Source organism: Alnus glutinosa, chromosome 13 (assembly GCF_958979055.1).
Source record: "Alnus glutinosa chromosome 13, dhAlnGlut1.1, whole genome shotgun sequence".
Taxonomy (NCBI): domain Eukaryota; kingdom Viridiplantae; phylum Streptophyta; class Magnoliopsida; order Fagales; family Betulaceae; genus Alnus; species Alnus glutinosa.
Window position 1 is genome coordinate 18,877,801 of NC_084898.1, and position 25,824 is coordinate 18,903,624.

The 25,824-nt window shown below is 33.9% G+C and overlaps 2 protein-coding genes across 2 annotated transcripts; one reads left to right on the top strand and one right to left on the bottom strand.

Annotated features, from left to right (window-relative positions):
- Nucleotides 1-2,395: 2,395 nt before the first annotated feature.
- LOC133853920 (putative B3 domain-containing protein At5g66980) lies at nt 2,396-5,047 on the top strand. The gene is made up of 5 exons (XM_062289943.1): nt 2,396-2,429; nt 3,428-3,495; nt 3,954-4,344; nt 4,424-4,569; nt 4,652-5,047. Exons 1-5 carry the CDS (start codon nt 2,396-2,398, stop codon nt 4,952-4,954), a joined length of 942 nt encoding a protein of 313 aa, XP_062145927.1. The 3' UTR covers nt 4,955-5,047.
- A 19,636-nt stretch (nt 5,048-24,683) lies between these two features.
- LOC133853921 (probable aspartic protease At2g35615) lies at nt 24,684-25,824 on the bottom strand. The gene is made up of 2 exons (XM_062289944.1): nt 25,290-25,824; nt 24,684-25,033 (listed from the first exon to the last, which is right to left on the bottom strand). Exons 1-2 carry the CDS (start codon nt 25,822-25,824, stop codon nt 24,684-24,686), a joined length of 885 nt encoding a protein of 294 aa, XP_062145928.1.

Sequence of the window (25,824 nt, forward strand, 5' to 3'; positions counted from 1 at the left end):
AGGGTGGGAAACCGCAAACAATGGAAGAACAAGGGAAGAGGAAACGTATAAGGTTTGGTAATGCTCTTGTGGGGAATTTTCAGCCAATGACTTGCCAACTCTTTTTATTTATATATATATATATATATATATATATATATATATATATATATATTTTATACCTGTAAGTAAAGCCACTTCTTTTAAAACGACGTGGTTTTGGTATATTACTTTTTTAATATATAAAATATATATTATTTATAAGTATAAGAGATTAGCGGTTATTAAATGTCTACGCCTATTTTTAAAAAAATGACATCCAAACTTTTAAAATGTTAATTTAGGGTATATATGTTTCAATTTTTTTTTTTTTTTTTTCAATTTCAACATTCCATTAAAATTTTTCGTGAAATCACATCAAATCCCAAAATACCAATGTAAAATTTGAATATTTTTTTTTTAAAAAAATAATAATAAAAGATCGGGTATTATTTGAAACTCTTATTTTTTTTTTTAAAAAAAAAACCGGTTTTTCAACCATAGAAGAAAATGGAAGATAAATGGTCTGTTTGGCAAGCCATTGCTAAATACCTATAATTGTCTTTTTGCCCATCAAACAAAAAACATTTCAACTTTTTTACACTTTTTATATCACATCAATTATTTTTTATTATTATTCAAATAAAAAAACTAACTACAAAACAAAAAAATAAAGGCCGTGTTCGGCAAGTGGCTTGCCTTGTCAGAATAGTGTTTTTCTACTATTTATGTACTTTTTATTACATTTTTTAATTTTTTAATAACAATCAATGTCAAAATATTCACATTTTTTAATCTTTTAATATCACATCAATAATTTTTTTATTATTATTCAAATAAAAAATTTACTAAAATATAAATTTTTTTCACCCTTTTATACAAAACTTTTTACTTTATATTATATCTATAATTTTTTATTAACTCTAAAAATTAATAATTTACTATTTTGATATGATAAGTCCCTTGCTAAACAACATAAAAGTTTTATTCTTTGAGATTTGATTTGATGTGATATGCTGTGATAGCTCTTTAGTGAAGGCTGCTCTGCACTCTGCAGTGTACACAGGGAAACTAGAAGAAGTAACGGCACTTTGACGGCGATGTTTCAAATTTCAAATTACTCAACGGTCACTGTAAGACTCATCCAATCCTTTTCATTTCCACAAATATTAATTTATACGATATTTTGGGATGTTGATTCTTCTTAATTACTAAATTTATTGTCTTGCGTTTCCCGAATAAGTTTGGAGTGGTGGGAAAGATTGTTGAGTTTAATTTGTTTTTGAGTTGTAATAAAAATTGATCGATTGATATAAAGTATAAAGAATATATATAAAAAGGTAAAAAAAAATTATTTTTTTATTTGAATAGTAATAAAAAATTATTAATTTGATATAAAAAGTAAAAATATTTTGAAATTGATCGTTTTTTTAAAAAATAAAAATAAATGATGGAAATGGGGTGCTTGGTAACAAACACCGCCCGTTGTTTTAGGAGAAATGGCTAATTGAATAGTTTGGATTTGTGTTTTTTTTTTTTTTTTCAAAAAATGAAGGTAATGTGATGTGTGTGTGTGTTTTTTTTTTTTTTTTTAAATGCACAATTTTAAAAGTCAAATTGTGATTTTTCTAAATGCTTAACTATGTTTTTAAAAATTACATTTTCAAATCACACATTTTAAAATTACCAAAAAATTGCACTTTTTAAAATCGCAAACCCAAACTATCCTGAACATCCCATACCACCAAGCTACTAAAATATTCCTCATAATTTAAGGATTGGGCTTGTATGTTGTTATAAAAATAGAAAATTGTACCATTTGGTTATTGTGATTGGTTTAAATTATAAATCACTCATTGTGGTATTAAAATTAATTCTCAGATCTCCGTGTTTGGCCTAATTTACAAATTGCTTTATGGAGTCAAGTTTCGTTAAAAAAATTTGACAGATTTCGTAAGCGCCACATCAACACCAATAAGATGATGACATGCGTAACTTTTAATAAAAAACGTAAATATATTAAACAGTACCAATTTATCATACTTTATTATAATTTAATTATGAAATGTTGTTTAATTATTACATTTGAGCTTAAATAAGACATTGGGTATTTTTGGCAAATACTTTTAATAGAACAAAGTAGTGGGTTGTTCCCTTCAAAAAAAAAGTAGTGGGTTGTTAATTTTAAAATTAGTAAAAATTGATGGTGTAATATAAATTTTTTATCAAACAGCACCAATAATGCAATGAAGTGTACTTTTGTAAGAATTTGTATTGCTGAACTCTGTTCACCTTTCTTCTTCTTTTCCTGTTTTCTGCTCTATATTTTCTTGGCCATGACTAAAAGCCATGCAAAGAAAGAAAAAGTGTACGTGAAATGAGGAAAGAAAGAGGCCAAAACAAAGAAAAAGGTATGACTAAGAAGTAAGAAGTGGCCCCACAAGTAGATCCCAAAGAAGAGAAAAAAAATAAAAAGAGAAGACACGTGAAAAGTAAAGTCAACAAAAAAGGACCGGAAATTAAAAGGAAAGAAGAAAATTCTTTGCATTGTTTGGCCCCTCCCAATGACACCTACAACTATGGATTATCTTGCTTCTTCTTCTTTTTCTTCTTCTTTTTTTTTTTTTAAATAATTTTTTTTTATTTAAATAAAAAATAAAATCAGACCTCAATCTATTTACTATGGTTTTGTATTTTTTTTTTTAAAAAATAAAAATAAAAAAAGTCAAAGGTTATAAAAAAAAAAAAATATGGTCAATAATTATCATTCGGTGACCAAGTAACATTTTTCAGTGTTAAGTTTAAAAGAGTGACGTGGAACAAAAAGATACAACATGCATTTACAATACGAATCCTAAATGAAGAAGAAGAAAAACTTGGAAATCTAAATTTGGTGACCGGTTTACGGGTAAAATACTTTATGTTATCTCTTTTAGCTAAGTTAGAGTATTCTTGATGAATCAGTTTGTTGAAATGGTTTAAAATGAGTCCTCAATAGCCTTACCGTTTTGGTGAGTTTTCAATGATCTCTATTTACTCATTGAAACAATAAAAAAATTATTAAAATTTTATTTCTTTTGTTTATTTTTGTTTATTTTTTAATTTCTCTCTTATGCATCACACATAACTTTCTTTTTGAAAAATATTATTTAAATAAATAAAATAATAATAATAAATAACTAAAATGATGAGACTACTATTAGTGTTTTAAAAAAGATAAATGACTAAAAAAAATAAAAATAAAAAATTAATTATTTTTATTAGTAAAATTTAATGAGACTGTTAAAAATAGTCTTATTTCCTACCACTCTGAATGGGAGCATTGATTATATACGATGTCAGACGAAGGGTTAGTCAACTCTTTGTAATTTGTTTGGTAGCTCTTTAACTGATGTAAGCTGCTCTGCAGCTCTGGCTCCGGTACACCCTCCGATATCTGGTACGCTGGACAGGAATGCGAAGAATCACAATGCCGATGTCAGGCTAAAGTTTAGTATTTCATAGCTCTCTTTGTAGAGACGTGTACGTTATTTGTTCAAAACTCAAAAGAGAGGCGTTCCCGCTCTTGTGCTTAAATCATCAAAAACTTTAGCGGCTTTTAGCCTGACAAATCCCGTTTCTCACTCCTCCTAAGACACACAAAGAATGGTGAGGTCCCCGGCCGGACACAGCAGCGAGTTCCCGGAGTTCTTCAAAGTTTTCCTCTCCTACACGAGCTCGCACCAAATAGTAATCTCTCTCTTTCTCCCTATCATCTCCACAAGCTTTTTTTTTTTCAACTCTTGGTGGGTATGACGCTTTGCTATTCAGACTTCAGTCAGTTTTGTTTTTGTTTTGGATCGAACTGGGTTTTTCTTCTTGGGTTCATATATTCTCATAAACTTTTTTTTTTTTTTTTTGGGTCTGGTTTGCTATCTATCTATTTGATATTGCAGTCCATACCACCAGCTTTTATCAGGCACTTCAATGGAGCCATACCAAAGAAGGCCATTCTCTTTGATCATACTAAGAAGCCTTGGGATGTCACACTGGAGCAAACTGAAGGGCGCTTGTGTTTTAAGAATGGCTGGCAATGCTTTGCTAGTGATCACTCTCTGGAGCTCGGAGACTTTCTAGTTTTTAAATACAATAGAAATTCTTCGTTTGAAGTGAAAATATTCAGTAAATATGGATGCAAGAAGGGAGAAACTGTGGCTATTGATAAGACTATTCCATTTGTGGATTTGGAACAAGATTCTAAACCAGAGGAAACTTGCAGAAGACCCCCCACTGATGTTGGCAAGCGAAAGCATTCGGAAATGGGCATCAAGAAAAACGAAGAGCCAGGTAGTGAGTTGTAGTTAATTCCATTTTTTTGTTATGTATAACATGAATATATGTGATTTCGAAAGATGTATGCTTACAGGCTCATCTATAGGTGGTCGGCTTAAATCGAGAAGAAGTGTTGAAACAAATCTAGAAGAACAGAATATCCCAAAAGTTGGTGGATTTGTTGCACCAAAGAATCCATACTTTGTGGTGGCCTTTGTTAAACATATGCGGTATAGGTTGGTGAGTAAGAAGGGTTGACAGACTCTCTTTTAAATGGCAGAAAGAAGAAAAGTTTCATGCAAGATATTGTTTCTGATTGCAGGATGTTAACAGATGGGTGATAAAGGCATTTAACATCAGATTGGAGGAAAACATGGTGATTCGTGATCAAAACAGAAATCAGTGGCCAGTGAAAGTGAGGTTCAGAGATGATGGCCGATTCGCTCTTGGCAGAGGATGGTCTGATTTCAGAAAGGAGAACAACTTACAAGTAAGAGACCAATGTGTGTTTGAGTTTGTCCTTGGAAGGGGAAATACATGCAAGGAAATTCATGTTCAAATTCTTCGTGGAAATGCAAGATTAAAGAACCTTCCTCGCCATTCGGATTTGCAGAAGAATGGATGAATATATGAAATACCAATGGTGGGTTTTTTTGTGTTGACCAGCGTGTTGGCTATAGTTGAAGCTTTTTAATTTCTTGTTTCTTTTTATTCTTACTATGAAACTTTGGTTAATTAGATCCTGCACTCGACTTTCATGCCTCCTTGGTGTTTAAAATGTGTATTTTTTTTTCTTTTTCTTTTTGAGTATATTCTATTTTGAGTTGGTTGTTATTTTTTTTAAATTTTTTTTTTTTTTTTTTTTTTGGTGATTGATTTAGTTCTATTATTATTCTAGGAGCATCTTTGGTCGGAATCTAAATCTGAAATTGGAGACTTTCTAGTTTTGGGTTCATATTTATTAAGGATAATTTCAATTAATTTTTTTAAACTTTCATCACATTTGCAATTATCCCTTAAACATAAAAAACTCTCAATTTAGTATATCTATTTTTTTTATTTTTTATTTTTTTAAATCGTAACATACTTAAACAATACATTTTCTTATGATTTAGTTTAAAATTACACTTTTAATACACAAAACTGCGGTGCTAAACACAATTTTACTCATGGGTTTTGAAAACAAATCACCTTACTAGCCAAAAAAAATTCTCTCATACACCCCAGATTCGGCCACTCTCTCTCATTCTCTCTCAATCCTTCAACTAAGGCAAAATCACATTCCAATCGACATACCCCTCTCTATTTCAAACTGATCATACACTTAAAAGATGATGTGAATATTAGCAAAACAAATATGTGTGGTTTATATATATATATATATAAAACACAAACAGATATTGAAAGATTGAAATACAAACAGATTACAAGCTAATCCTAATCTTCATGTTTGACATCTGAACTGTGATGTTTATCTTCTGTTGAATCAGTTGGTGATGAGATTGGAGAGTCCGTTCTTGGTGTAAATAGGGTGCTTTGCACCCTCCAATAGGAAACAGATGCCTCGGCATTGAACAGCAATATATATATATATATATATATATATATATATATATATATATATATATATATAGAAATGATTCCTACACTCATTTCTCACAACAGCTCCACAACAAGCTGACGTGGCTGGTAATATTTTATTACTTTTTTTGTTTTGTTTTGTTTTCTTTTTGTAAAAAAATAATAAAATACTACCAGCCACGTCAACTTGTTGTGGGGCTGTTGTGAGAAATGAGTGTAGGGATCATTTCTCATATATATATAACCTTTCACACCAAATAATTTTCATCCGCAAAATACCCGGTTTCCCATTCAACACACCACCGGATCTATGCCACCGCCCCACCAAATGCTGCCGTCCACGCGGGTTCCATCGGGGCCTCTATCAATCAATTATCTATTCGATTGCACTGAACTATGGGCACGTAATTGCAAGAATTCTGATTAATTGATTTTACCGATGTGTAGTGAATATTTTTGTATCACTCTCCTGTGTTGATTGTCCACATAACTAGACTCATATTTAAAACGAACCAGACAGATGACCCAAAGTGTTTCCAAAAATGAATTGAATATAAATCAATTAAGACTATCAAGTACGCATATATAAGATTCCATGAGGAAACCATTAGCAAATTTAACCACCAGATGTAGTGCGCGCTGTTAGCTGCAGTGAGACCTGCAGATAGCTAACAACAATGAAATCAAAATGAAAGCTATATATATACATGATACTGGTTACTGATGTCAGAGCCAAATACCACTCTCATGGGCCATGGAGGTAGTTTGGCCATTGGGGGTGACTGAACCACCTTCATGGGCCATGGAGGTAGTTCGGTCACTGCAAGACACGTGTTGGGGTGTCTTTTATTTTCTGTTTTTTTTAAAGTTTTTTTAATTTTCTTACATTATGACACGTGTCTACTCTTATGAGTTGACATGTTTCCAACCGTTAGTTTTTGGAAGGAAAAATTAACGGAGGTCACAATTCCGCATTTTCCCAAACAACAGGTACTATCTGTGATACGAATGAAAGAACTTGAGGTAAAAAATAAATTTTTTAAATCACATGTACCAATAAAGTGTTTAATTTTTTTTTTTTTACTTATTTCATTTCATTTAAAAATAATAATACACGAAATTAGAACCAAACCCATTTACATGGTTTTTGGTTTAATAAAAAAAAAAGTTCATAATTATATTAATAGTTGTGTCAGGAGATCAAGCCATGAGATTGTGTTGAAGAGGTGTATATGGATATTTTGAAACGAAAAGATGTGGAGAATTAAAGTCGGAGTGGAAGGGTATAAATAAGATTAGGGTTTCAGAATGGTACGTACCTGAAGCAAAGGGACAAAGACAAATGAAGTTGATCACCGTAGATGCTTAAACACGTGGACCCAAACAGTAATGATAGGAGATTCGATGGCATCTAGGAAGGAGGATGAGATATTATTTTTCATGGGCTTTTATGGGTTGGGCATTTGAATGGGCCAAGAGTACATTTTAGTTGGATAGAGTCCGTTGGGTCCCAAAGGGTTGCCCTAAGTGGTGATGGCCTTGAATTTACTCGTCGTGCTACTATTTACTCTTCTTACAAGAAATATATATATATATATATATATATATATATATATATATATATATATATATATATATATATATGTTTGTAAAAATTGTAGCATTAATTTTTGTGATTGGCTTAAATTACAAATCACTCGTTGTGATATAAAAATTAATTTAGAGAACCATGTGGTTTGCCTAATTTATAAATCGCTCACTAAAATCAAATTCCATTAAAAAAATTTAGAGATTTTTATTTCTATTTATTAAATTTTTAATGAGCATGAACGAAAGTTATTTAACAAAGAAACAAAAAAAAACCACTCACTCGCCATGTTGCAAAATAGGTTGATTACAATTTTAACTAATCAAAAACTTTTAACTAAAAATGCAAGAAACATTGCTTAGAAAAAACAAAATAGAAACATTGATTCAAATAAAAAACTTCTAACTAAAAGTGCAACACTAAAATAGAAAACTTCATAAAGACCGACGTCCTGCCTGATCTTCCCTTATAAGTACAAAGTGGTTTAACGCATAAGAGTGAAGAAGGATGAAGGATAGGTAATTACTGGAAAGCACAGAGAAGTGATGCGCAGGCGCAGAGAAGAAATGATGTAAAAACATCTCATACACATCTTCTACAAATCTCATACATATCTCATTTTCAAATCCATCATTGGATTTATGTGTTCAACAAATTCAATTGTGAATTTCAAACTTGGTTGTATGGAGATGTGTAATAAGACATTATGCACACAACCGCAAACCAATACACGTGGTGAGCCATGTTGTTAAACACAAAATGAATCTTGATGAATAATTTATCTCCAAGTGGACAGGCTGCCTCGAATGTGAACCAAACGTATAACAAATGCTTAAAAACTCCAAGATGGATCAGAGTATGGATGAGGAAAGTAACTACCCGAGGAACGTTATATATCGAGAAAGCAACTGGATTATTGGAGAGGAGGTGAATTCCCAAGAGGCTAGTAGAGAACTCAAATTCAGCAGATTGCATAGTAAAAATAAACATGCTTAACTACGACTTGTTGATAGCATGTTGAAACAGAGAGAGAAGGGACACACAGAGAATAAGGATGAAGAAACATGGAGAGAGAGAGAGAGAAGGGACACACAGAGAAGCTAAAAAGATAAAGAAACAAAGAGAGAGAAGAATGATGAAGGATGGGTAATTACTGGTATGCACAGAGAAGGGACGCGCATGCACAAAGAAGAAATGATATAAACACATCTCATACAAATCTCATACACATCTCATTTTCAAATCCACCATTGAATTTATGGGTCCAACAAATTCAATAATGGATTTCAAACTTGGTTATATGGAGATGTGTAAGACGACATTGTGCACACAACCGCAAGCCAATACACGTGGTGAGCATGTTGCTTAATATGTTGCTAAACACGGCTACACATTTGTCTCCAAGTGGACAAGCTACCTCGAATGTGAACCAAACGGATAACCAATGCTTAAAAACTCCAATGTGGATCAAAGGATGGACGAGGATTACCAGAGAAACATTATATATCAAGAAAGCAACTTGATTATTGGAGAGCAGGTGAACTCTTAAGAGGCTAGTAGGGAACTCAAATTCAGTAGATTGCATAGTAGAAATAAATATGCCCAACTACGAGCTATTGACAGCATGTTGAAACAGAGAGAGAAGGGACGCATAGAGAATAAGGATGAAGAAACAGGGAGAGAGAAGGGACGCATAGAGATTCTAGAAAGATGAAGAAACAAAGAGAGAGAAGAATGATAAAGGATGGGTAATTACTGGTACGCACAGAGAAGGGACGCGTAGGCGCATATAAGAAATAATTTAAATACATCTCCTACAAATCTCATTTTCAAATCCACCATTAGATTTATGGGTCCTACAAATTCATTAATGGATTTCAAAGAAATGTAGAAACTGAAACCTTTCCTCTAAATGTAAATGTGTGCTTCAACTTTGGACGAGAGGGAATAAGCACAATCTTCTAATGTTTCTATCACATGCCTGAGTTGCCGTCATAGCATTGGCTTCTCTACAATGGGGCTGATCTTCATTATAGTTGTGCATAGGCATCGATACGGGCTAGACACTATGAATTAGCTCTAGCGATTGCCGCTTCTCCCCACGGATACATCTCATATTCAAATCCACTATTGGATTTATGGGTCAAACAAATTCAACAGTGGATTTCAAACTTTGTTGTATGGAAATATATAGGGATGTATGTATGTTATTCCTCATGAAGTTGAATAAATGCCAGGAAACATGTTCCTAGCATTTAATTAGTGTTTGAAAAATTACAATTACTGGCATATATCACATATGCCAGAATATCATGGCACAAATTATTGTGCCATGAATGAACCAACTTAGGCTAGGAAATAATTCTTGGCGCATTGTTGCACCCCTTGGCGCATGCCCGCCATTACTTTTATTTAATTAAAATTAATTTGCATTAATCTTGTTGAACCAAAATTTTTAAAACCTATAAAATCGGTTTCTAAAGTATCAAAATCCTAATAAACAAAAAATTAAACATCATACACAAATCCTGATAAACTAATATTACTTAAACATATTCTGATAAACAAATTCATAAACAAGAAAGTCATTATCATTCAAGAAAGTCTTCATTTAGAATCTTTGTCCTTCACTGTTGAACAATATCCCCCAAAATAATGGACATCATACACAAATCCCGATAAACTAATTACTTAAACATGTTATGATAAACAAATTCATAAACAATAAAGTCATTGTCATCCAAGAAACCCACAAAATTCTTCATTTAGTAGCTGTCATCCAGTCTTCATCTTAGGTTGAGATTCCAAGCCATTAGAAGAAGGTGCATTTGAAGAGCTGGGTGGATCTACTCCAACTACTGATGGATCCGTGGTCCTAGCCAAGGCCATGGGTAAAGGACTTTGTTTGAGGCAGTTGCAGGATTTTCTGCATTATATCCATCATTTAGCATGTCTGCTTCCTTTGATTATAAACCCTACAATATATTTTATTATTCATATTCCAATTGATTAGTCTAACAATCTCTTATAAACAAAAGTAAAGCAACATCAAAAGAGAAATTAGATCATGAAAATAAAAACTAAATGAAAGTTGCAACGAGTCAATGGACCATGATGAGAATTAGTCATCGGAGCCCCTCAAACAGCAAGAAAAGAAGAGAGCCTTAACTCCAATATAAGAGTTAAAAAGAAGCTAGCTACAATTATAATACTAATTTCATACTCAAGAAGGTAATTTTATCTTACACCCAAAAATGAATGGCTATCAAATATGAGCAATTTAGCTCTGAAGTAGTTAGCAAGTGCCTTTGCCAACATCTCCTAATATATCTCAGACTCTATAAAAAGATTTAAAAACATAAAAATTCAGTTCAATTTTTTGGAATATGACCTACAGGACTAGAAAGAAAAATTCTTGGATTCACAGTAGTAAGCTCTGAGGTATACTTTGCATGTTCTTTATGCTTCAAGTGTATAAATGAAGCTGCAATCAGTACCTTTTTTGTGTTCTCATTGCAAGTAGGACTGTGCAGATTGGCCGTCACCGTGTCGACGCCGAGCTACCACCAACATATGGCGGCGCAGATTTTGCCTACCGATGTCGGTTTGGTCGGTAGGCGAAATGTTTTCCTTAGAGTCGGTTTTCGCACCGACCCGAATCGATAATGGATTTTTTTCTTTAAAAAGAGATATATTAATCAAAACGACTCCGTTTTGTGTTATGAAAACAATCGTCTTCTTCCATCCTAACCTGAAAGGCTGAAACATTGTTAACCATTCAGCAAATAAAAAGCTCAAATCACTCTTTGCCTTTGCTGTTTTGAGAATAGAAGAAGTCAGATTCTTTCCATCTCTCTTGTTGTTGCCAACACCGTCAAACTCTGAAACTCATTCTCTCTCAGTTGTTCTTGCCAGGCCATTACTTAGTTTTAAGGGGTAAACAACTTTTTCTTTTATGCCTTATTCCTTATATATTTGTTCTTTGCTTATTGAAGTTTATTAACTATGCACACTTCTTGAGACATTGGTTTGGGTGAATTTGACTTTCTCCTAAACACGTCTTGCTAACATCAGAACATGTATTAGCTTTGCTTGAGTACATGTCTTAGACTGACACACTAATAAAGCACCAAACTGACACAAAATGTTTGGAGCACTATGCCGCACAACCTGTGTCAATCACTATGCGTGTGTGCCAATCATGGACAATGCTAAGTGAGAGCCTTACTGTGCACTATGCAGATCGGTTTTCTACTTTTTTTCTTTAAGAGAATGAGTCTCTAATATATATATATATATATATATATATATATATATATATAATACAATACAATATATATTCGGAATACAATACGTATTATATTGGTTGAACGGTGATACAGTGGAAAACAATATATATTATAATATCCTTTGCCTCCATTAATTTCTTCTGTATCAGCGTGGCTATATGTATATATATATATATATCCTAATTTCTTTTTCTTTGTGGTCGGATGAGTATGATGTATATAATCTTTGTTTAAAATATACAACAACCAACTTGTACTTGTTGTGAACTAAGTCATGGCCTTGTGTTAAAGCAGTACGGTTTGTGATAAGTCATTGGCAAAAAAATTATATATTGATCTTGTTGTTAACTCAAAGTGAAAGAAAAGTGTTCTATAATCCCTTAAAAGTAAAAAAAGGGAAACTAAATGTCAATTTAGTTACATTTCCTTTCCCTCTTTCTTGCGAAACCAAAAGGCTGCACCCCACTCTGTTTTCTCTGAGGGGAAGCTTGTCAATTGTCACGGTGTCACCCTTCTTTTAATAATGCCTGTAGCCAGCTTGCCACTTTCCATGCATCTTTCATCTTCTGCTACAATGACAGCCTAGAAAGACTAGCTGACAGCCAACTTATATCATGATTTATTACCAAAAATAAAAATCATAAAAATTCTTACTCCGCTTAGTGCTAAGCCACAAGGTGACCATTATGACATTATATGAACAATATTGATTTTCGTTCTCAACTTCCTCCACAAGATACAAAGCTAACATCTACCTATCTCTCTCTTAGTAGTCTGTCCAAGTTTGAACCAGCCATCTGCCGCTGCGTCTCTCTCATTTGCGCCTCCCTCATTTTCGTCTCTCATTTGCTCTTTCCAAGAATAACCAGCCATCTTGGTTTTATGGTTTCAAGTTTGATGGTTTGATGGTTTTATGGTTCTGCGGTCTGCCAGCCCATCGACGCCGCCACCATACCCACAACCTTGCCGCCTTATGAACAAGCGATGTGGAAGCCAATTTTATCATCGGTCTAAAATCAAACTAACAGCAAAGCCTCTCTCTCTAACTGATTACCGACCGTTAACCGGTAACGATAACAGTCCAAATATACCAAGTCGGAAAGAAGTCGGTGAAATTACCGACTTCACCGACAAAGTTGGGACGGTAGTCGGAAAACCCCCTACCGTCCCCGATTCCCCCGATACCCACCCCTAATTGCAAGAGAGGAAAAAAAGAAATTTGAACACGTTTTGAACACTTTGGCTCATATACTTTAACCCTAATTAAAACAACTGCAAGTAGTCATAACTATAATGCTACCAAAGGACTAGTCTTAATTAGGGTTCCCTGCAGTTGTTTTATAGCCCCAAAATGGAACCAATACGCACCTAATGTGGGGAAAACAAGGGAAGGGGAATATAACCCTAACTAAAAAACAGGGGAAAATAAAGAGTAGCAGCAAAATATGAAACTCATTAAATATGAAACGTAGCTTCAAATCGACGGCCCATAATCAGTACTACTCGGTTTCTAGCGTCCCAATGAAAAGAACGACGAAAAAGCTGGGGAAATTAAAGAGAAGGGAAAACAAGGGAAAATAACCCTAACTAGGAAAAACTGAATTTTATTCAGCCTCCAACATATTGAAACCCTAATTCAAAGAGAAAACATGAATACAAGGTGGAGGATGAGAGATCGAGAGGGAAGAAAAACACACATGCGAGGGTTCGATGGAGGCGATTTGTGGAGAGCTTGTAGACTGTAACAAACCGAGAGAAGCTTGAAACACTCCAGCAAAGAAGGAGGACGTGCATGCTTGATCATCCCTTGCGGGTCGATGCGGCCAAACCACACAAAAAGAGTCTGCAATAAGTATTGGTACTCAAACACCGTACATGAAGTATCTGGCTCAGCCTGTTAAAAAAAGAACACTAATAATTTTTGTTTTTTTTAAAGAAAGGTAAAATAATAAGCAAAGAATATATATATATTAACTTACCAAGGCGAGAAATGCCATTATAATAGGAAATGCAGCCAAAAGAGGTCGTACTAATTCATGGTTGGGTAAACATTTCGATGAATATTTAAGTACTGAGAAGATGAAATTTTCGGTGATGCTAGTCTCATCATTGACCAGGGTCAGCTCCAGGTATGCGACAATACAAGAGCACACATAACAGCGAACTCATATACGTGGTGAGCCACATTACTAAATACAAAATGAAAGACTAGAATACACAGTGTCTTAATAATATATATATTAACTTACCAAGGCGAGAAATGCCATTAAAATAGGAAATGAAGCCAAAAAAAGTTAGAGTAAACATTCCGATGAATACTTAAGTAGTGAGAAGAGGAAATAGTCGGTGATGTCAGTCTCATCATTGACCAGGGTCAGCTCCAGGTATGTGACAATGCAAGAGCACACTGCACACACAACAACGAACCAATATACGGGGTGAGCCACGTTACAAAATACAAAATGAACGACTAGAGCACGCATTGTCTTAATAATTAATTTGTCTTTAAGTGGATGGCCTGCCTCGTATGCGTTGGAGATGTATTTATACCATTTCTCTTTATAATTAAGAAATGATCACATATATTCCCTACACATCTCTTACAAATTTCCATACAATCAAGTTTGAAATCTACCATTGAATTTGTGAGACCCAATGTTAGTCTCAGAAATCCAATGGTGGATTTGAAAATAAAATGTGTATGATATGTGTTTATATCATTTCTCTTTGTAATTGAGAAATGATACACATACATCCTCTACACATCTTCATACAATGAGGTTTCAAATCCACCATTGAATTCATTGTTCCTATAATTTGAAAATGAGATGTGTAGGAGATTTGTAGGAGATGTGTATGAGATGTATTTATATCATTTCTTTTTGTAATTGAAAAATGATACATATACATCTCCTACATATCTTTATACAACGAAGTTTCAAATTCACAATTGAATTTGTGGGACCCTCTCATAAATCCAATGATGGATTTAAAAATGAGATGCGTAGAAGATGTATTTATATAATTTCTCCTTGTAATTACTGGTACTCGACACAATCCTTACTTATATAGGCGTCCTCCTCCTCATAAGTTTTGTGAGGTACAAAGATGAGGTGGAGATTCTATAGCTTCGAGACACTGAGGGAAGATGGCATATATGCGTTCGTACCTCGCAAAGCAAAAAAAAGGACACCTCAATCTGTTATGGCCGTTTGGGGGACGATCCAAGCTACAGCTACGATTTGCTATGGTCGTTTGTGCTTGAGCAACAGAGAGATGGTGCAATACAATTTTCATTATATTGATATACATTATTTCTGGAGAGGATCACGGAGATTATGTTGAAGATGAGGTGTACATGGATGTTTTGAAAAGAAAAGATGTGTAGAGTTTGAAGGGGAACAAATCAGTGGAAAAGAAGTGGATAATTAAAGTCGGAGTCCAAGGGTAAAACTAAGGGATTAGCATCAAAGAAATTGTAATAAGTTCCATTTTTTAAGTGTTTCGATGTAAGGAAACCATCTAAATACCATAATTTGAGAGTTTTTTTTTTTCTTTTTTTTCTTTTTTTTGAAATTGTAAGATTTAACGCAAAAATAAGATTGAGGTTTTAGAATGAAGATGGAAGAGAGGCGACACTCGAAACAAAGGGAAAGATAAATGAAGTTGATCAATGTGGATGCTTAAACACGTGGACGCAAACAATAATGATAGAAGAGTTGAGATAGAGAAATGATACACCTACACATCCTATACACATTTTATACATTTCTATACAATCAATTTTCCTATTCACTATTGAATTTGTGTGACGTAATGTGAATCTCATAAATTTAATAGTAGATTTAAAAATGAGATGCATAAGAGAAATATAAAAGGTGTAGAAATTTTATTTCTTGTCGAGATATGCTATGAGTGCCAACTAGGAAGGAGGATCAGATTGTTTATTCACTTCATTTTCACCTAGACATTTTGTCATTCAAGTTGGTTTCCTTTAACAGTACAATGGGTTTTAAAATTTTGTATTAATTTTTGTTTTCTATACTGTTAAATTTTTATCCCCTTCTGATAGGTTGCTACCATATGCTGCAGATAGGGATTGGATTACTTGTGCTCCGGCAATTCAGTGTTATCATGGGTGTTTTTATTTTATTTATTTATTTATTATTTTTCCCAAAAGCTACCAATTGTGTGCTCAAACTATAAAAAAATGTCAATGTCCCCCCCCTAAGACCAACAAAAAAAAAAAATGACTCTAAATTTTTTTTTCACCAAGACAAAAATGTCTTTGTAAATTCGAAAAAAAAAGGCTAAAAAAAAGGAATAAAAAAATAAAAAAACAAAAACAAACGAAAAAATAGTTGAAAATTATAAAAACAATATATATATATATATATATATATATATATATATATATATATATATATATATATATATATATTTTATAAATAAAAAAAGCGAACGAAAAAAGAAAAAGAAAAACCAGTTTTTATTATTTGTTTAAACTTTTGTTATTTAAGATTTTTTTAAATAATTTTTTTAGTTTTTTCTTTTAAATTTTAATAATTTGATGAAGGGTATTTTTGTTAATAGGGGGGACATTGACATTTTTTTCGTAGTTTAGGGGACACATTGACATAATTGGTAGTTTGTGGGGGACATTGACAATGATATAGTAGTTTGATAGGGTTATGTGTACTTTTTCATTTTTTGAATCTAAAAAAAGGAGAAAAAAATACATAATTAGTCATTGTGATTGACCTAATTTACAGATCGCTCTATGTGGTATCAAAGTGAATTTAGAAGTCTCTGTAGTTGGCCTAATTAAAAATTGTTTCCTAGAGTTAAATTCCATTAAAAACTTGACAGATTATGCCCGGTACCACGTTAGCTCAAATAAGATGATGACACGTGGCACTCTTATAAATATTAAAAACTAAACAACTATTTTTTAAAAAGAAAAGGGATAGCTGCCGGCCCCAGGGGTAGGAGGTGGCCAGTTGGGCAGCCACCTTTTCTTTTTTTTTTTTTAAATAATTGTTTTGTTTTTTATATTTTTATTTTTAATATACTTATTTTTTTTATTAAGAATGTCAAGTGTCGTCGTCTTATTGGTGCTTATGTGGCACCTAACAAAATCTGTCAGATTTTTTAATGCAATTTAACTCTATAAGCGATTTGTAAATTAGGATATGAACTAATTTTACATTTTTTTTTTTTAAAAAAAAAAAAGAAAAAAGAAGAAGAAAATGAAGTGCTTCCCGCACCATTTGCCAGATTGACCTTGAAGGTATGTAAGGGCGGTGATATGGTACTATGCAAGGGCTGTGTGTGGCAGGTGCAGACGCGGGAATTGGATTGGAAGCCTGGCTAAGCTTGGGTGTGGCTTTCTTTAAAAGAGAAAGATTGATCCTGGCCCAATAAATTCGGCCCAAACATATGAAACCCATTATATTTTATCTGATAATATAGCTTATAAGCCTTCTATGCGTTGAGGGATTTGTTATGGCCATTTGGGTAAGGGTGAAAAGGCGGTTACGGTTAGTGGTTATTGACTAAAACCGCTAACTGTAACCGCCTAGTGGTTATCAAAAATATGAAAACTGCCTAGGCGGTTGGCGGTTATAAACCACCAACTAACAACCGGTTCTATTTTTTATTTATTTTTTTGGCCTTTTTGCTGTTGGCCGATCACCGATCATTCAAAAAAAAAAATAGCAAATTTCACATCGTCAACCACAAACATTTAGATCTAAGACCTAGAATAATAAATCAATGCCTAGAATAACAAATTAAGGCACAAATATTCAGATTTAAGAACTTATCAAAAAAAAAATATTCAGATCTCACCGAAGTTCGACGGTGTTGATTGGGTTTATGGCGACCTGGAATCATCCACGTAGCGTCAAAACCCCAGGTTTCTGCTGTCCCAGTCGGCATCGCAGACCTTGAAGAATTAACAATAAAACATGATCCATGGAGAATCTCGAAGATGAGAGACAGAGAGAGTCGAGAGGTTGAGGGTGAGTGATGGTGTAAAGATTGAGAAAATGGAATGAGATGAGTCAAAGGGCTCTTTTTGTATTCTTTAGGGTTAGGTTGAAAACGACGTTGTCTTTTTTGTGTTCTTTAGGCCTTAGGATTAGGTTGAATACGGCGTCGTTTTCATACGAAAGAATATATATATATATGACCGCTAACCGCCTTTGTAAAAATTGCTAACTGCCTTAATAGGGCGATTAATGGTTTTTAAAGTGATTTTAATGGTTTTGCGGTTATACGGTTAGCTGTTTTAGGCGGTTTTTTCACCCCTACGTTTGGTTTGGGGAACGGTGTTGGCTGCAGCTACTATTTGCTATGGTCGTTTGTGCTTGAGCGACGAAGAGACAGTGTGCTACAATTTTCATCGGGCTCAGTAATCTTTATGAACATACCCTAAAGGCCTCAAAAGAGCCCACGCGAACAACTGTAGCTTTTGAAATGGAGGAAGCGGAGGCAAAGCCCCAGAAGGCCAGTGGTTGCCGGTGCTGCATCTCTAACAAGACAACCGGTGAAGTGGCACATGCCTCATGATAATGTCTTCCGGAGTATATGGGCCAAAATTCAGTATCGTGGCCTGATTATTAAAAGTCTAGTGAATTGATTTTGATGCAAGTGTAGTGAACATCAAAGATATCAAAATTATTAAAAGGTCTCCTGGATACTTAACCTTGCTTTGCCTGCTCTAATCTCATAAAAGCCTAAGCTAATGAGAAAAGGTGGATTTGATCACTTAACTTCTAAGTGTGACAAGTACAGTTTTGTTCATTGTAAGGACCTTATGTTTACTATCTCTTTGTTGAGTTGATTGGATTTCGTATGCTCAATTGATTTGATTGGGGTATGGCGTTGGTCCGACGGGATCTAACGGTGTTCTAGAAGTGGTTCAACAATTTGAGAATGAGAAACTCGAACTCAGAAAATAGTTTATAATTTTAAAAAATGAAAACAATTTTACTCGTTACTTAAGAGTAATATAATTTTTTCCTATTGCTTCAAAATAAAGGATTTTCTTTTTCTTTAGAACAAATTTTGTGCCTTTTCTTTTTATCAAAGCATACTCGTTAAATTGCCAATTATTACTATAGCTTAAGCTTATAAAAAAGGATTGCTTAATCATTTATCATTTAGTTAAAATTCTAACACTTCCCCTCGGTGATAGAATATCGGTATTGAAATGTAGATCTAACACTTGTAATATTTTAATTGAAATAGAAGGTGAATGAGACAAAGTTCAAACTCAGGACTTCTACTCTAATAACTTATCTCAAAAGGTGATACTGATAATAAAAGATTAATTTAATCATTTAGTTAATATTCTAATAATAATGTTAGCATTTATATATAAACAAAACCACCTCCTCCTCCTCCTTCTTTTCTATGCTTGTGCTTTTAAAATGGACAAAAAAAAAAAAAAAAAAAAAAAAACACTTTTGATTTTCAAGCAAACTGGCAGGGTTTTCATGGAAAGGGAACTTAAGGATATATTCCTTTCAAACTTGCAGACATTGACTAATTCTTTAAGGGTGGCTTTTGTTAACATTTCATTCAATATCCACATGCAGGGACGAAATCAAGGGGCTCTGGAGGCCCTTCCCTGGATTTTGGAAAGTTCTTTTAATATATATATATATATATATATTCTATACCATATTTTAATTATAAAATTATTTTATGATGTGACAATTTCAATAATATTAGAGATACTAATTTTTTTACTAAGAGATGGATACTAAGATGATGTGGAGCTTATTCATTGGTACCCATAGCATTTATTTTTTTTATTAATTGTTTTGATTATCTCCAATGAATAAGCTCTACATTATCTTAGTAAAAGATTTAGTACCTCTAGCATTATTCTTAATTATCATTGTTTTTTTTTTTAAAAAAAAAAGTTGATGATTAATTGAGGCTACTACATTAATATTACAAAATAATTATGAGATAAGAATGTAATTTTCAGCATTACTTTTTTATTACTATGTTTTTCCTACCGGTGCATGTTCTCATGATCTCATGGCATGGGCCCATTGTTTCTTAAAAGTCTCATGGCATGGGACCATTGTTTCTTGAAAGTCAACTATCATGCTTCGTTTGATTGGGCGTAAAATATTTTCTGAAAAATATTTTTTGCATTGTATGATGTTTGGTGTAATTTGTTTTTCTTTTTTTCCTTTAAAAAATAAGGAGTATTTTGAGAATTTTGACACCTCTTCGTTAGGATTTTATAGGGGTGAAATTCAAAAAATAAAAAATAAAAAATTGAAAGATAGATACATTAAATTAAGAGTTTTTAAAGTTTAGTGAAGTAATTGCAAATGGGGGTTAAGTGAAGTTTTTCTCACCTTTTTTTTTTTTTGATTTTTTGTTTTTGTTTTTGGCTAAAAACGTTTTTTAAGCTCCCAAGCACAAAATCAAACGGAACTTAGAGAATTTCCAATGGCTTAGCCATTTTCATCTTCAAGCTAAAATAGCTAACTAATTCACTAAAATGTCTCTTCATCCGATTATGCAAATCAAATGCAAAATGCATTTGTGAACAATACCATTTCACTTTTCACATATGCATCTCTTTTTTCTTTTTTCATTTTTCACTTTTCCTCTCTCTCTCTCTCTCTCTCACTCACCAAAACCCATTTACGCCATAGCAAGATTCTAGTATATCTCCGACGTTGAGAAATTGTATTTTAGAGTATGTCTATATGACATAATCTATGTTTGTCATTTTTAAGTCGCACTCATGCGAACCACCTTAGATGAAAACAAAAAACTTGCTAACTTTATAGCAAATAACTATTCAAAAAAAAATGACAATTTGAAAAATGTTATCTTTGAAAAAATACAATCCTTCGAAAGAATATTTAAATGATATAGAGAAATAATAAATAATCGAATGTATGTTACTTTTTGAAACTGATTAGCTAAAATAGATAAAATAGGTTTTAATTAGCCATTTTACATATTGTCAAGGTTTAGGAAAGAGAGAATTTGAGAAGAATGAAGAATTCTATTAATCTGAATCAAATGAACTTTTACAAGACTTTCAGAATATATACTGTACTACAAAGCTTACATTGGAAGTCAAAGACTAACTAAACAGACAATTAACAATAATAAAAACTGTTTAACAAACTAACAGAAAAAGAGACACGTGTCTATATAATTAAACACATGTAAAAAGATCTAAACTCTGATACTCCCCCTCAAGATGGATGGTAGATGTCACGGACAGACATCTTGGACAACAGAGAGTGAAAAGGAGCACAACCAAGAGGTTTAGTCAGAATATCGGCGAGCTGATTGTGAGAAGAAACATGAAACGTCTTGATAATGCCAAGCTGGATTTTCTCCCGAATCAGGTGACAATCGAGCTCAATGTGTTTTGTTCTTTCGTGGTACACAGGATTTGCAGCAATATGGAGAGCTGCCTGGCTGTCACAGTAAAGGAAAGCAGCTTGTGGATGAGGAACAAGTAAGTCCTTGAGTAAGGAAAGAAGCCACATTACTTCACAGCAAGTAGAAGCCATAGATCTATACTCGGCTTCGGCTGAGGAGCGAGAGACGGTTTGCTGTTTCTTGGACTTCCAAGAAATGAGAGAACTCCCAAGAAACACACAATAACCAGTAATAGATCGCCTGGTGTCCACACACCCTGCCCAATCTGAATCACAAAATGCCTTGAGATGGAGGTCAACATTAGCAGGAAAGAAAAGACCTTGAGCTGGAGCAAATTTAACATATCTGAGCACACGGTGAGCAGCATCAAGATGAGGCTGCCTTGGTTGAGCCATATATTGGCTAAGGGTTTGAACTGAATAAGCTAAATCAGGACGAGTGATGGTTAAGTACAACAAACGACCAATCAATCTCCTGTACTCAGAAGCATCTGAGAGAAGAGCACCATTATCCCGGGAAAGCTTCAAGTTTTGCTCCATAGGAAACTGAACTGGCTTGGAAGCCAAGAGACCAGAATCCTCCAAAATTTCTAAAGCATATTTCCGTTGACAAACAGAAATACCACCGGATGACCGAGCAATCTCCAAGCCAAGAAAATATTGTAAAGAACCCAAATCTTTGAGCTTGAAAGTGGCATTCAGCATAGTAATAAAAGAAGAAACAGCAACAGTATCATTGCTAGCAATGGCCACATCATCCACATAAATGAGTAAAGCAATAAAGGAAGAACCTTGTAAGCGAGTGAACAAAGAATAATCTGCTTTAGATTGAATAAAACCAAGACTAATGAGAGTGGATGAAAACTTAGAAAACCATTGTCTTGAAGCCTGCTTCAAACCATAGAGGGACTTGGTTAATCGACACACTTTTGACTCCCCCTTAACACCAAAACCCGGGGGCATTTTCATATAAACTTCCTCATGCAAATCGCCATGCAAAAAAGCGTTGTTGACATCTAATTGGTGCAAAAACCAATTGTTGGCAGCAGCAAGGGCTAAGAAACATCGCACAGTAGTCATCTTAGCAACCGGTGAAAAAGTATCATGATAATCCAAACCCTCACATTGGGTATACCCCTTTGCGCAAAGGCTCCATCAACAAAATCTGACCTCTAATAGAAGAAAACGATTCATTTAAACCCATGAGAAAATGATAAATGTACTCCTGATGAAATAATTCAGCAACAACTTTCATACTACCACAGGAGCAAGGAGGAATGGAACGATAGTTACTGAGTTCATCCCAAAGTGATTTTAGTTGTGTAAAATAGGAACTCACAGAAGAATCCCCCTGAGAAAGAGCCGAAATTGATTTCTGGAGCTGGAAAACTCTAGGTCCATTTTTCTGAGAAAATCGCTCTTTGAGATCAAGCCACATACCGTGACAAGTATCAATGTAAATGACGCTGGCGGCAATTTCTTTCGAGACTGAATTAAGAATCCAGGACAAAATCATGTTGTTGCAACGCACCCAAGCCTGAAATTCAGCGCCGGTGTCGATCGCAGGTTGAGGAAGAGATCCGTCGACAAATGCCAACTTATTCTTTGCAGTGAGAGCCATTGTCATGGAACGACTCCAGGTATTATAGTTTTCACCAACGAGTTGTTGAGAGACGAGAATCGCTCCCGGACTTTCACCGTGAGGAAGATAAAAAGGACTTGCAGGATTGGTGAAAACAGAGGATGAAATTGAGAACTGAAGAGGTGGATTGTCAGTGTTTGGTAAAGGATTATCAGTAGGTGAAGTATGAGAAGATGAAGGAGGAATTTCGGACTCCATGGTTGTACGCTCTGATACCATGTCAAGGTTTAGGAAAGAGAGAATTTGAGAAGAATGAAGAATTCTATTAATCTGAATCAAATGAACTTTTACAAGACTTTCAGAATATATACTGTACTACAAAGCTTACATTGGAAGTCAAAGACTAGCTAAACAGACAATTAACAATAATAAAAACTGTTTAACAAACTAACAGAAAAAGAGACACGTGTCTATATAATTAAACACATGTAAAAAGATCTAAACTCTGATACATATAAAAATACATAAGTTATTGAGAGTGCTCTTACATTCATTAAAAGTGTGTTTTGTCATTCATTCAATTGATCGTTATAAGGGTAATTTGGTCTTATAGTAACACTTATTTTTGAGGTCTAACCAAATCATTTTTTCCGAGCAAAAGAAAAAGGAAAAAGTACACATACTCCCATTAAACTATTATTTAATTGTCAATGAGCCCTCTAAACCTATGAATTTTCTTTGTCTCAACCTAAGAAAACTTGGTTTTTTTTTTAGTTTTCTTTTTCGAATTCACAAGGATATATTTATCTTATTGAAATTTTTTTAAGGTTATTTTTATCTTTTTATTGGATTTAGAGGAAACATTGACATTTTTTTAATAAGTATAAAAGAAAATATTGACACAATTAATCGTTTGTTTGGAGGGCACATTAGCCTTTAAGACAATTTCATGACCCCGTTATTTGCACATAAAGACGAAAAAGGTTTTAAATACTTGTATCCTGGCCTGTATAGTGATCCATGAGGCTTCCTAAGCAACGTCAACAACAAAATGCATTTTTCCAGTGAAACAGGATAAACATAATCTTTACCACTTGTGAAACAGCATAATTCAACAAATTTCAGTGCTTCATAATGTATCTCTATGGTAATAACAATGATCAACACAAAAATGCAAAACAACAAATAATATTTTTAAATGACAAAAATATCCTTCATAAAATTATATAAAAACAAAACAATTTTTTTTAAAAAAAATAAAAATAAAAATAAAAACCAAGGTTTTCCAATTTTTTTAATTTTTTTTTTAGATTTTCTTTTATATAATTTCCAGTTTGGGGCACCACCTTGGATTTTCATTTTTCTCTCTTATTTTTTTTTTTTTAAAAAAATTTGTTTTATTTTTTTAAGTTTTAGATTTTTTTTTTCTTTGAATTCATAAGGATATATTTGTCTTATTTAATTTTTTTTAAGGTTATTTTTGTCTTTTTATTGGCTTTAGGGGTACATGGACATTTTTTTGGTAATATAGGAGGAAACATTGACAGAATTGATAGTTTGGGAGACAAAGTAACAATATGATAATAGTTTGAAGGAGGAGGTACGTGTACTTTTCCAAAAAAAAAATATCATTAATTCTTTTCTTTCTTTATGAGCAAAAGAAAACAATTTATTTTCTTTTATATTTTCTCTTTCCGCAAGGTACTGGACTTCCAACATCCCATATGTTTGAAGAAAATAATTGAAACGAGATTTTAGATAAAAAAAACCCATCAAATTGGTAACAATTTTACTATTAGAATTAATATAAGTAGAATGAAACATATTATCACTGCTTTGAGCAATCAGCGGGCAGGAAGGACACTTTCTTGGCCTCAAGATCATCCTCCACTCTTACAAACTTTTTGAATGGCTGCAGGCTGCAGCTTACACATCAGCACCTCTAAAAATGGGCTGTGATAATGGGGTACAACAATCTCATCACCTTCAGATCTGAAGCAAAGACTAAGAACATTCCTCGGATCACTAACAACTGCAGCATCAATGGCTGCCTCTAATGCCATTACCAAATCAGCATGCAGTTCAGGTGGAAGAAAGGTCAACGCCATCCCGGCGTTGATAATAATGTTACCCTCTTCAGCAGAGGAGCCCTTGTACACAGCAAACCTCTTGTTTCCAAAGCTAATGGCTTCAAGAGTAAGGTAATAGAATGTGGCCCGTTCATTTGCAGCTAAGGGAGTTTCAGGCTTTCAGCCACACCGCTGCCAGAAACCACTGCATTTCCGCCAAAACTAATCTTGCTTGTAGTATTTTGAGATAAACCGTATGAAAAAGAGCCGCCAAAAGACTTGTTTAGTTGAGAGATTAGAGAAAAAGAGCCACCTCCAAGGCCGATTATGACAGACCCTGCCTCGCCAAAGGTGCCATTGTTATGGTGTCCACAGCCAAAAACAATATCTGGGATTGAAGCTGAGCCGATTGTTAACGTTTCGTCAGCAAGATCGCCACAAGTGAACGAGAGGTCTCCATAAGAATAACTGTACTTGCAGGCGCCACTGCTGTAGGAAGTTGTCTGTACTTGCAGGCGCCACTGCTGTAGGAAGTTGTCTCTAACGCAGTGCAAGGACCAGACTTGCATCCTACGGTACTGTATGTTGAGGATTGGTCAGGATCAAAGAGAGAGGAGTTTTGCTTGTAGCATTTCTCACATGGCTTACACTGTGTCCACGTCAGATCACTGCCGCTATCGGCTATACTGTTCATGAGATATTCTCCATCACTGGCTATTATTATGGATTGAATATTTGAGCTTGGCTTGAAACAATTGACACGTGAAATGGAACGATGAAAAGCATTGTGCAAGCGATCATAATAGGTATAGGATTGATTGTAATCACGCTGCATGAGATCAACAGTGAAACCACCATTACTGGCTTCTGTGAAGGAAACCACGAAGAGATGAAAGGAACATATTAGTGCAAAAGTATAGGGGAAAGAATATAATCTCAAAGTAGCAGCCAT

Coding starts and splice junctions, on each gene's coding strand:
- LOC133853920 (XM_062289943.1), top strand. CDS start 2,396: ATGAGGAAAGAAAGAGGCCAAAACAAAGAAAAAG. Junction 4,345..4,423: donor CAAGAAAAACGAAGAGCCAG/GTAGTGAGTTGT, acceptor GTATGCTTACAG/GCTCATCTATAGGTGGTCGG. Junction 4,570..4,651: donor AACATATGCGGTATAGGTTG/GTGAGTAAGAAG, acceptor TTCTGATTGCAG/GATGTTAACAGATGGGTGAT.
- LOC133853921 (XM_062289944.1), bottom strand. CDS start 25,824: ATGGCTGCTACTTTGAGATTATATTCTTTCCCCTATACTTTTGCACTA. Junction 25,034..25,289: donor GGCGATCTTGCTGACGAAAC/GTTAACAATCGG, acceptor AAACTCCCTTAG/CTGCAAATGAACGGGCCACA.